The sequence below is a fragment of the Gracilinanus agilis genome, chromosome 2, assembly GCF_016433145.1.
Source record: "Gracilinanus agilis isolate LMUSP501 chromosome 2, AgileGrace, whole genome shotgun sequence".
Lineage (NCBI taxonomy): Eukaryota > Metazoa > Chordata > Mammalia > Didelphimorphia > Didelphidae > Gracilinanus > Gracilinanus agilis.
In genome coordinates, this window is record NC_058131.1 from 347,459,922 (window position 1) to 347,473,162 (window position 13,241).

A 13,241-nucleotide genomic window follows, 5' to 3' on the forward strand; every position below is an offset into this window, starting at 1 on the left:
TTCCCTTCTTTCCTTCCTTCCTTCCTTCCTTCCTTCCTTCCTTCCTTCCTTCCTTCCTTCCTTCCTTCCTTCCTTCCTTCCTTCCTTCCCTCCTTCTCTCCCCTGCCCCCTGTACCTTTTGTTTTTGAATCAATACAGAGTATCATTTCCAAAGCAGAAGAACAGTATGGCCTAGGCAGTTGGGGTTAAGTGACTTGCACAGAGTTACAGAGCTGGGAAATGTCTGAGGCCAGATTTGAACCCAGGACCTCCCATCTCTAGGCCTTTGGCTCTCTATCCACTGAGTCTCTTAGCTACTGAGGGAGAAAGCCTGGTTTCACTGAGAGCAAGTAGATAAGACATATGAGAGAACCAGAATTCCAGAGGGCACAATGAAAGTAGTTGGCAAATATAAAGATCATGTCCTCAGTGATTCTTAACTTCATCTCATCTTCTTATGGAAAAGGAGTTAAGTTTGTTTTTGTTTTTGTTTTGCTGGGGTCCTAGAAGAAAGGACCATTGTAGGTACAGAGAAGCAGAAATTTCAATATGTCAATATAAGGAAGATATTCCATTATATAAATCTGTTCAGAAGTAGAATGGAAGTGAAAAAGGGACTGATAACTATTTGTCAAGCTGTACTTTATTGAGGTTGTTAGATGAACCAGTGCTATGATGTGGGTTTCTCAAGAGTTCAGGCCTAAAGATTGGATGTTATATTGGAGATAGTAGAGAGGGGAATTATGTTTCAAGTTCAGGGTTGTTCTGGATGGCCTGTGAAGTTCACTCCAGTTAAGATTCTATGATTACCACAGGACTGATCAAGAATGGAAGGATCTGAAATGAATTTGAAGAACAATTAACAAAAATGCCGTGGAAGTAGTAACCTCCTTGTAGAGTTGTATATTTTTTCTCTTAACAAGAAAAGATCTAGTTATTAAAATTCCTTTTAGACTTCTCTTTTCAGTTGTTATGACATTCTCTGTAAGAATATTTGGGTTTGCTAGTTGTTTTTTCATTTTGTTGATATAAACTGAAAATCTCGTTTCCCACGAATCTTTTAATAACCACAATTATTGTTGTCTTTTTGGTAAAGTATTTTAAAATGCTTTGGGAGACAACGAAATAGTCCTTTACTTAGCACCATGTTGAGCTGACAGGCTTTGACAACAGCTCTTTAGATAGAGTTCAGTGCATTTGAGTGCATTGTTAGTCTTCATTTTCTACTCCTGTTTATTTAGGGTCAAGAAGGAATGAATATTTTCCTACTTCTTTGATCTGCAGTTTCTTAACTTAGAAGTCATTAATTTAAAAAAAGGGAAAATTCTTTATTACTTACAGAAAAAAAAACAAAAACTTTCGTTGTTAAAAGTTGGACTGTTTCTGCAAAAGTCTGATGACTTCAGTGATTTCCTCTAGTCAGGTCCTTAAGAGTTCAGACTTTAAAATGATATGGAGAAACTGAAGATGATCCAGAAAAATTTGCAAAGAATTAAAGGAATGGATCCTAGTCCAGAGGAGGAAAGGTTAAAGGAATTAGACTGTGAGGGAGAAGAGAATGGTGTGTGTGTGTGAGAGAGAGAGAGAGAGAGAGAGAGAGAGAGTGAGTGTGAGTGTGTGTGTGTGTGTGTGTGTGTTCCTCACTTTTAATGAGAATGTTAAATAGTAATTCTCTGTTTTTAGAGATTCAAACAAGATGAAATGGGCTTTAACTAAAGCAGCAGGAGAAATTTCAATTGGCCATGAGGAAGAAGTTTTTTACTTTAATCATAGATTAAAGTGGTCTTCCAAGAGGGATATAATCTGTGTTCCTCAAGATCCTCCACAAATAAACTTCTGGCAGGGGACAAGACAAGATAATCACTCAAGATCCTTTTCAGCTCCAGAATTCTGGGATTCTTTGACTCCTACCTAATGGTACCATTAGGTCACATCTTGAGTTTGGTTTTATTTTCTTTGTCTAGAAGATTAAGATTGCTGCTCTGCGCATGTACACTAGCTGTGTGGAGAAAACCGACTTCGAGGAATTCTTTCTAAGTAAGTGACTGCTCTGTAGTAGTTCTGAAAAAGAACAGAATGGTTTTATCTAGTAGGGTCGCTTTGATTTAAATCACTAGTCAGGAAGACATCCATTTTTCCTATAAACTGTTTATAACCATAGTATTTATTTTTTGCAACTGAGAAGACGGCCTTACTTTTAGATGGTGTACATTCTATATTTTAAAGCTATGACTTTTTTAAATTAAAAAAAATTTATAACTGTATTCTGATAGTAGACTACACAGTAATGGTTTTATTTTATTTTTTTTGAAGTAATTGAAGCAGATACCTGTAAAAGTCTCAGGGAGAGTGAATTACCAATTCCACATGTTAATCTTTGCCATTTGAAAGATATTATTACATTATTATACTAGGATGATAGCAGCCATGGTCCAAATAGTATAGACATTTTCATTGTTATCTTTAATTAAAACAATAAGTGAATGCATTCTAGATATTTTTCTTCAACAAATAAATATAATTATTTACTAAAACTGTGTTTTAAAAAATGTTCTTATTCTTGTTGAAATACAAATGGAATATTTCCATACTACTTCATCTGAGTTAACATTAAAAAATTAAAATATTGACTTACTCAGCTAATACAGTGTATATATTTCTCTTTGTGGCTTTCTCTCTTCCCTTTTATGTTGGAATAAAAGCTTCTCTTCTACCCCCATTTTTTGATAATCAAATTAGATTCTTAATTTAGAAAGAAACAGTTCAAAGGGAGAAAGCATTGTTTCTTTTCTTGGTGAAATAGCCATTGCTTTTAAGAACTGTATTGTTTCTGCAGTAGCACAAGTTTCGAATCCATGTGTTTTAAGTGACTTCCACCGTTCACTAGTCTGACATTCCTTAAATTGTCATCAACAAACATATTATATACTTAACCCTGAATTTTATTATATTTGGCATGATGTCAAGATAGTTGCTAATTCTCCTTCAGTAAGGGACCCTGGATTGAATCTAGTATTGAATATTTTGGGAATAATTTGAGCTCATGGCCTATTTTGACATGTTTATAAAATTTTTACAACAGGGCTACATAAATGTAAAGACAATATAATTTGAAAAAATTTTTTTTAACTTTTTTTGAATTTTACCATAACTTAAACTATCATTTAGGAGGTATGTCTCTAAAGTGATGCCACTTTATTTAAAAAGCATACTACAGCCCATACATAAAAATAAATGCCTTCCTTTCTTCAAAATAGTTCCGTTTGAAAAAAAACTTTTGGAGGTCTTATATATTTATTCCAAAGATTCTGCTCTTCCTTAAAGGATATCTGAGTTCTCCTTTTTGACATTGACTTTAGAACTTGGGCCTTGTGCTTATGAACAACCTCAGTGGCAGCAAACATTTGTTCCGGGGGGGGGGGGGGGAGTGAAATGAATTTTTTGAAATAACCTGACATCATTCCAAGTTGAATTTAAGATGAGAGATGGGGTTGAGTAAGTTGGGCCATAAAATATGGGATTAAAGATGAGGAGAGATACAAAGTAATAAGGCAGATTTTCATATGTGATTTGTGAACTGGCTCTGAAAGGCATTTGTAATAGAAGGTGCCAAGAATGCTTGGGGCAGTGGCAGCCCTATTGGCATGAGAGTCAGATGGTCTTCTGAAGTGATTACTTTGAAATGGACAGTCAGAGAATCTTAAAACCAGAAGGGACTAGATAGGTTGGTATTTCTTACCAAAAGAAAACCCCAAAACTTTGAGGGAAGTGATTGCTCAAGGTCACATAGGGAGTGAATAGCAGAGATAAGCACTCTTGGGGCCTCCTCAAATTAATTCTACTGGAAACCCCACACTAAATAGCATCTGAGGTAATGTTTTTAGTCATTCTGACAATTTAAAAAATATATCAGTTCTGACATTTAAAAAAAATCTTTGTTTCATAGCTTTATCTCTTAAATGTTTTCCCTCCCTTTCCTATTTCCTTTCTCTTTTCCTTTCCTTTCCCAAGGAGTTCTAGTGAATGTTTATTCAAAAGTAGAGTCTAAAGCTTTGCATGCTTTTTTTAAAAATTACCTTCTGTCTCAGTATCAATTCTAAGACAGAAAAGTGGTAAGGGTTAGGCAAGTGGAGATAAATGGCTTCTCCAGGGTCATACAAGAGGTCAAATTTGAACTCACATCCTCCTGACTCTAGGCTCTATCCATTTGTACTCTCTAGCTGCCCCTGCATATGAACTCTCAGATGTTCACTGAATCATAATGCACTGACCTGCCACAGAAACTACTTGTGTTTTTTTTCTTCTTTGTTATAATTTAGTATGCATTATTGTGTTTAAGTAATGACTTAGATACAGAAAATTCCATCCCTACCCTCAGAGGATTAATGATCCAAAGGACAGGGTAGCTAGTACTTGGTACTCTTTGTTGTGATGGTCATAGGGTGGAGCATTTGTGCCCTGACATGGTGGTATTTTAGTGAACTCTTGTTCTTCCACTCTCTTCCTATCTTGAGCAGTGAGCTGGCATCCCGCAGAGGAGAAAACTGTGACCCAGGTCCAACTCTTGGCCAGGATGCCTCACAGCCTGAGGGCTAATTCTGGCTCCAGAAGTTTGGAAGGGCTCTTGGGGGCTGTTGGGAAGGTTTGAGGTAGATGTAGTAGCAGAACAGATTGTCCTTTAGAATTAGCCAAATTTCATTTTCCAGATTGAAGGAAATATTTCCAAGAAACCTCAGTTTCTTCTTAGGGTAGGGAGCTGCCCAGCATCAATCTAATTTCATATAGACTTGGTCAAGCTGCCCAAGGCAATATCATATTTGTTTTAATTTTTTGCCTGTTTTTTTGGAGCAGGTTTTAAAGTACATAGGCAATAGAGAGAAGGGTTTCACTTTGTTGCTATTATGAGTAATATGATATAGTGGGAAGGAAGGGACCGCAGTATTGGGAAGCAGACAGCCTGAAGTCTGCTACTTAGGCAAATTGTTCGTTCCTTTTCGGCCTCACTTGTCTTATCTGTAAAATGGGAATAATGATATATGTTATACATGTCTGAAGATTGGGATTTACCCCAGATAATCTCTTGAGATCTATAGGTCCCTGAGATTCTGTACATATACCTATTGTCATTGATTTTTCTTTTTCCTCCTTCCCAGTTTTTTCTTTTTAAAGGTAGACATCTCTATTGCAACTTATGATAGCCAAGGTGGTCTCTTTTGGGGAGATTCATTTTGGTGAGCCTTGGGGGCTTCCTCTCCACCAATATAGGGACCATTTTCCTGGTACCAATAATTATTTCTTTTTGTTATCACTTAGTGTGCACTATGATGTTTAAATAATTACGGTGACACAGAAAGTCACCTGCCTTCAATGGATTAACAATCCAAAGGATGGGGTGGCTAGGTAGAACCTTGACCACATCAAGTCTCTGTATTTTGCTTCCTCTTGTTTTAGAATTCTGCCTGCCTTCCCTTAGGAAGGAGAGGTTATCTGCCAGGAGAAATTGGAGAGCCCCACACTTGACTTTGAGCCAAAGGTTGTTTTGAGTAGATCTGAGATTTGGCCTAAAAAATTGAAAGATTTGAGAGTCTGGGCACAGAACTGGTTTGTGGGTTCTGGAAACAGCTGGAACCTCTGCTCAGCTTTGTCAGTGAGTGGTGAAAAGCATTCTTTGGCTGGGCTGCCATAGGGCCAACGGTGGCAGCACTAGCCATTGAATACCATGTTCCTTTGTTGGTTACACTCTCATATCCTTTAGCTCTATTTCTTTCCCCTGGGCCTTTTCTTTGGGAAAGAATGTTCTCCTTGCTTTTTGAGTAAATCTGTTAATATTTATCTCTATAGCACTTCTTGTTACTGTAGAGCAGGGTTCCATGAACCTGGATGGGGAAAAAATTACTTATTTCCACTCATGTCTAACTAATATTTAACATGTCCTTCAGTTATTGAAAAACATTCTAAGAAAGAGTCTATAGGCTTTACCAGGCTGCCAAAAGGATCGCTGATCTACAAAAGTTTAGGAACCCTTGTCTTAGAGACAATAGGAAATGGGGAATAAAGAAGCTTTCTTAATTGTTGGGAGAGAGGAAAAAAAGAGAAGGTGAAATCTTTTTGCATGCTTTTTCAATTGATTTGAGATCTCCAGGGGCCTTTTGCTTTATGGAATCATCAGAAAACATTATCTACTAAAAGTTATTATCTTTGCATATTATGCCTTTACAAGTGGAGTTTTGAATGTAATAAACAATAAATCAGTAGTGGTTGATTGAATTGATCAGTATACTACTAGCAATTAAAATACAGTAAACACGCGAACTCTCATTTTGCTTTCAGTGTACCTTTATTTGAAAACTATTTTGCTGTTGTCTTATAGGGTGCCAGATGCCTGATACATTCAATTCTTGGTTTCTTATTACTCTGCTTCATGTCTGGTAAGTGAGTCTTTGAAATAAGTTGACCACATGGGGTTTTTTTCAATCCTGCTGACTTGCAAGGTATAGACCATAGCAGTACTGAGCACATAAAATGACGTTTGTTCAGACTGAAAAAACTGTTCCATTCATTTTCTTAACTGGCTTCTATTAGCAATTTTTTTTTTATTAAAGGTCAAATCATAGACTTGGAGAGAAACTCATATTTGTAGAATTTTCTCAAAGAACGAATGCCCCAGTGAGCCACATTATCAGGGTCTCTGAGAGCCCTGCCGAGCCTCCTCGGCGGAAAGTTCCCTCCAGCAGCTGTTTTAGGAAAGTCCTCATTTACGTAAAAGTGGTTTAAATTGTGAGAATTTGTGGTAATTTTCATTGCTGGTCATCAGAAACCTATAACAAATTATAGCGCTGACATTTATGCCTGGATTTCTACAGTGCACAGAGGCCAGGCTTTTGCCCGGTTTGTTGCATGTAAAAATATTTAACACCTTAAACAGTATATTTTTCTTCATCTGTGAAATCAGTAGCCAAAAAAAATCAATTTTTCATCTAATGTTACTTGCTATTAAAGGTCAGAAGGATATAGAAGAGACGTTGAAGGTGGGGGGTGGGGAGTGTATTTATCAAACTGCCAGATCTTGGGAAGCCAAATTCTGTAGAACTAAGTTTACTGCTCTAACCAAAGGGAGCATCTGAGGAGCTGGAACTGCTGCCTTGTAAAAGGCTCCTTGTCTGAGGCAGGCTCTTAGGGCTGACTCTTGCTCTGTTGAAAGGTTGGTTTTGATAGTTCCTGAAATGAATCTTACCTACTTCACTCCTGGAGCCCCTAGGATTGGTAGAGATGATGCATCTGATAGCTTTGGTTAAAGGCTATGGGGCAAGGGCCCAGGCACCAGTGCTTGGAAATGTGACTTCGGTGTTTAGTCAGGTGGCAGTACTACTGAAGAGTTAGGCCTTAGGGAGAGATGTCTGGTGGGGGTGGGGGTTGCCAAGCAAAATCAGTGAGAAGGGAGACCACTTTACTGTTATAGGTCATGCTACTCTGTATGATGCAGTGGAAAGAATTTTGGTCTCAGGAGAGAAATCCAGATGTCATAAGAAAGCTATGTGTTCTGGGGCCAGTGATTTCCCCTCCTAGAGCCTCACTTTACCATGTTGTAGAGAAGGGAGTTTTGGCCATTTCCTTGGAAGAATAATTATATCTCATTTGATCTGGAAGCTAAGGATGGAGCTAAGTTGAGCGATTCTCAGCTGTGACTGCTAGCTATCTCTTGGAGTGCTCTGGACTCTGTCTGATCATAGTATTTAATCCATCCAGGGAGAGCTGCTATTGATAGAGTTGGCATCAAAGGGACCATTCCTACAGTTTTTGTTAGAGCTCCTTAAAGTTGCCTTAGCATGGTTGATGAAAAACTAAGAAATTTATACTCCCGAGGAAATCTTAGTTATCCTGGCCTTGATATATGTGATTGGCCCTGGTTGTATCTCCCTCCCCCCATTCTCTGCCCTTCCTAACCCACTCATCTACATAGCATTTTTTTTTTAACCTTTACTGTCTCATCTTAGAATGATACTAAGTATTATCAGTTCCAAGGCAGAAGAGCAGAGATTAGTCAATTGGTGTTAAGTGACTTGCCCAGGGTCACACAGTTAGGAAATGTCTAATGCCACATTTGAACCCAAGATCACCTGTTTCTAGACCTGGCTCTCAATCCACTGAACCACTTAGTTGCCCCTAGCTTTTTAATTTTTAACATGATATGTTAACAAACGATAATGCCTGGTGGTCTATATGACACTTTACAGAAATTGCATAATTAACCTCATAGCCCAGGATACCAGTACCTCTCTTCCAGGAGCTTGTCCTGTAGTAGACAAGTAGTAGCCAGGCCAGGCATTAGTATTTGGAGGAGACTTGTGGTCAGATGAGATGGCTTCAGGAAGGGCCTCGCCCAGTGGGTCTATATTTGTGGGTCCTGTGACCCTGCACTCTTCAAATAAGAAGTAGGCTTGGAGAGTAAGCGGGTGGAGGAAACCAGGCAGAGATAGCCATGTACATAGCCCCGGGAAAATGACAAAGTGCCAGCCAACAAATAAATAACCTCATTCATTTCTCACACTGCCGGCACTTGAGCGCAGCCATGCAAGCTTGATTTGTTTGGCCTCCAAGGAGCGCAGCCAGTCCAGCGGATGGTAGGATTCCTTCCCAGCAACCAGAGTGACAAATCTCCCTGAGTGCCCATGATCTTTACACTGAATTCCAAATCCAATCTGGGCTAAGCAGCTTAGAAACTACTGCAGGGGAAAACGTAGGCCAAAACACAACTGGCATTGTCAGAGAGGCCAAGTAGAGAAGGGCAGGATGCTGCTAGCTGCCAAGACATGGCAGGAGGTCAGCTTTAGGAATAACAAGAATACTTTCCTTCCAGATTCAGGCAGAAGAACTTAGGTAAAAAGGAGGAAATTCATGACTAGAAAAACCTTCTACTTTTTGTGACTACACTGGGAAAAATGGTTTTAGCCTGCTCCCTACCCCCTTCCATATACCAGCTGTGAGGGGCTTATGGGAAGCTTCTCTATTTTCATATGATCACATACATCCTAAAAATGAAGTGGATGTTGTTACTCCAGTGGCTAGTTATAAGCATTATTGCCTTTCTTCTCCCTGTCAATATTTTTAGTCTTTCTTCTTCCCTCTATTTCACAGAGGATTTGGGGGCTATTACAGATTTTTAACATGATTCTTAACATTTCTCAAACTGCCTGCATAACCCTGTTCTTTTATGAAATGTGAATAAAGAGGGATTATAGTAGATAATTTTTATGCTTGTATTACTTTGCTCCCTAAGACAGTAAATACAAAGTTATGTCTGAAAATGCTGACTACAGCAATTTTTATGTTTGAAAATAGGCTCTATTTCCTTTCATTTTTCTTCAAAATTTTTATAACTTTTGCTCTTTCACAATCATCCCAGGAGTATTCATATTGCTAGATCACCTGTAATATTATTTGTAGGTTCTATATATATATATATTTATATATATAATTTTTTTTAAACCCTTACTTTCTGCCTTAGAATTGATACTAAATATTAGTTCTAAGGCAGAAGAGCAGCAAGGATTAGGCAATTGGGATTAAGTAATTTGCCCCCAGTTATTTGACTGGGAAATGTCTGAGGCCAAATTTGAACCCAGGACTTCCTGTCTCTCTATCCACTGAGCCATCTAGCTGCCCCTGTTAACATCCATTTCCACATTAGGTTTGAGTAGAATTCAGATAGTGAATATAGAATAACCTTGCATATATGGATGCAAAGCCTAAAAGCCTCACCTTATTAGCAGATAATAGGTTTCTAGACTGTTGTTTTTTTTGTTTTTGTTTTTGTTTCCTCTGTGCTTTGCATATGGTAAGTGCTCACTAAACTGATTGAATGTGGCTAATTAAGAAGGTGATCACTTAATTTGTAATATTAGACCTTAGCTCCCTTGAGTTTTGAAGAGAGTGAGCTATTTTGGGCAAGACTACTCTTCCAGATAACTGAGTGTTTATCTCTACCATATGATGATATCCATACAGAGACAAATGAAGGGTTGAGGGTGCATTTGTTCCTGACTATCCTGACATCATTAGCTGGATATTTATTGTATGTTTCATTAAATTGGCCCCTGTAAGAATTTATGTTCAGCTAAGAATTGACAGAATGACTGATAGATAAAGGTGGAGATTTTAGATTTATATCTGCTTTTCTCATGGAACTGCTAGTAGCTCCTGTCCATTGTGTTTCTGTCTAAAGGGATTATTTAATATTTGCTTATTTGCTTTTTCTTACAACTTGAGCTATGTGTAGTTAAATTTGCCATAATGTTTTGTCTTTATGAGCATATACAAAATGTTTAGAGTCAGAAGACCTCCTTTCTAAGTTAACAATGCTTCAGATATTTGTATGACTTTGGGTAAGACTTGGCAAGCCCCTTTCTGGGCTCAGTTTTTTCACCTATAAAATAAAAGAGTTGTATTAGAAAACTTTTAAACAGATCTACATTTCATTAGTCTTGAATTTGTTTGTTCTCTTTGCTTTTAGTTTATTAGCAGCTAAACTTCACATTTCCCTTTTATTTTGCAAATTTTTTGTTTTTGCTTTATCTACAGCATGATTGCAGCTCTTGCTTTTTTGTTGATGCATAATAAATTTTGTTCCAACCCCCCTCATTTTTGTTCTGTGTTTGCCCTTGTTTTTTAAGTGTTTTTGTAAGCATCAGTTAATGGAGTTTTGCTTTCTTATCTAATCTGTCACTCTTTTCCCTTTTACTGGATTGTTTAATCCATTCACATTTAAAGTTATCAGAGCTAGATTTCTATTTCTCTGGTCTTTAACATTGGTTTGTTTTTCCAGATTAAAATTTTTGTCTCCCACCCCCCTTCTTTCTCTGTAAAGACACTTATTTTAGCATAATCGACTTTATTTTTTAAAACTTTCTTTAATTTTATTTTTCAATTATACTTAGAATTTTGACAATTTTTTTTCTGACATTTTGCTATTTAGATTCTCTCCCTTCTCTTCTCCCTCTTCCCTTCCTCTCCCAGGAAGATATAGGTTATATAGCAGTGCTTTCATGCAAAACACATTTCCATATTCCCCATGCCATAACAGAAGATACATATCACACATACATTATAACTTAATCTCCTTTATTTTTTAAAATTTTAAATTAATTTAGAACATTTTTCCATGGTTACAGGATTCACGTTCCTTCCCTCTCCTCCTCCTTTCCCCCTCCCATAGCCAACGCACAATTTCCACTGGGTTTTACATGTGTCATTGATCAAGACCCATTTCCATATTATTGATATTTGTTCTAGGGTGATCGTTTAGAGTCCATATCCCCAGTCATATCTCCATCAACCCATGTGATCAAGCAGTTGTTTCTCTTCTGTGTTTCTACTCCCACAGTTCTTCCTTTGATTGTTAATAGCTTTCTTTTTCACAGGTCCCTCAGAGTTGTCCTGGATCATTGCATTGCTGCTAGTAGAGAAGTCCATTACATTCATTTAATCTCCTTTAAAGCAACCCTGTTCTTACTGATTCTCTTTCATACACTACCCTCAGAACCCTTTCCCCTTACATTTGTTACCCTTTTCCTTAGACTTAGAGTAGTGTAATTTATAAGTTTCTTTTTATCTAGTTATATGAATAATCTCCCCTTTTTTTCCTTTCATTTAAAAACTATTTTTTAAAATCTCCCTTGCTCTAGATCCATAATAGTGTGAATAGTTAAAGTCATCCCCCAAGTCCATTGTCATTGCCAAGAAAAGCCTGAGGAAATGACCAGACTCTAAAGAGTTCACCTTTTGTAACTTTTTCATGTCAGTCAGGCTTCTCTGATTTACCCTCCACCAATTTAATGTTAGAATATGCTAAGTATATAATCTCTGACATAAAGGCCTATGCAATCAGTGAATACTAATTAGATGGGAGAAAGAAATCAGGCTACAACAGGATGTGTACTGTAGTTTAGCCACAGTTGAAGTATCCCACACAAATTGGCATGTGATAGCCTTTATGTTGAATTCTGATTTTTGATTATTGAGTTTGAATTATAATCAGGGTCTCATCTTCTCCAAGAGGCCTCATTTTGGGTAATAGTCTAAAATTTCTTTAATTTGACTTTACCTCACCATTTCATTGCCCTAAGATAACCATCAGCTGGGATGGTATCCATGGAAGCAAGGGAACACACTGCCCTGTGAAACAGAAAACATTTAGCCTAATGTCCATGTAGTTAGAAAGTTTATGGTCTGAGAAAAGCTGTGCCTTTTTAAACCTCAGGGGCAGGTGCATTAACAAACTACCAAACTTTCAAATAAATGAATTCCATTACCTCACTATTGCTGTTGATGAATTGGCCCCTGACAGCACTTAAGCATTAGAGCATATGACATCTTTTCAGGTGAGAGGCCAATAGGAATGGTGTGATTAACCTCCAGAAAATCATATGAGAAATGAATTTACCCAGTTTGATTTTCTTGGAGTTGAGTATCCAACTCTTTCTATGACCAGTCTCCTTATCCAGAAACAAATTTCATAGAATACTAAGTACATTAGAGATCAGCTTGTCTACCCTCTTTATTTTATATATGGTAGAATGTGTATACATAGTAAAGAATAAGGTACTCTGTAAGGAGCCTGGAATTCTTGTCCAGGCTCTGTTCCTGAGTCTTTAATTTTTTTTTTTTAATCCTTACTTTCCATCTTAGAATCAATACTGTGTATTGGTTCCAAGGCAGAAGAGCAGTAAGGGTTAAGCAATTGGGGTTAAGTGACTTGCCCAGGGTCCCACAACTAAAAAATGTCTGGGGTCAGATTTGAACTCAGGACCTCCTGTCTCTAGGCCTGATCTCAATCCACTGAATCACCTAGCTGCCCCTTTGCTCTTGAGTCTTTGCATGACCATGAACAAGTTCTTTCTCCTTCCTAAATCTCACTTTGCCTCCTATGAAATGAAAGGGTGGGAATAAATGATTTTCAAAGTCCCTTCCATCTTTGGCAGTCTGTAAACTATATCTTAAAGCTCCCTTGTTTAGAAAAAAAGGTTTGGGAGGAGACAGTGAGAGGTGAATAAGAAAAGGAAGATGGAAGAGAATAAAGAGAAGGGATAACTGTCCAAGTTCCTTCTTTCACTTTGACAAGTAAGTGCTTCCAGCTAGAGAGGCTGCATGGACTAGCTGGACTAGACTGATGTAGAAATCTGTTATTCTAATGGATTATTTGCAAAATGAACAGAAACTTGCACTGAAACTCACAGCCTTTAACAGGTTTCTCATGTGTCCACTCT

The 13,241-nt window shown here is 37.7% G+C and overlaps 1 protein-coding gene across 1 annotated transcript in view; it reads left to right on the forward strand.

Moving 5' to 3' along the window:
* Positions 1-13,241, forward strand: part of LOC123237441 (ubiquinol-cytochrome-c reductase complex assembly factor 1) — an 87,646-nt gene that overhangs the window by 38,908 nt on the left and 35,497 nt on the right. The window contains exons 5-6 of the mRNA XM_044664366.1: positions 1,944-2,016; positions 6,350-6,407. Coding sequence (XP_044520301.1) covers positions 1,944-2,016; positions 6,350-6,407 — 131 coding nt within the window. The remainder of the gene's footprint in view (positions 1-1,943; positions 2,017-6,349; positions 6,408-13,241) is intronic.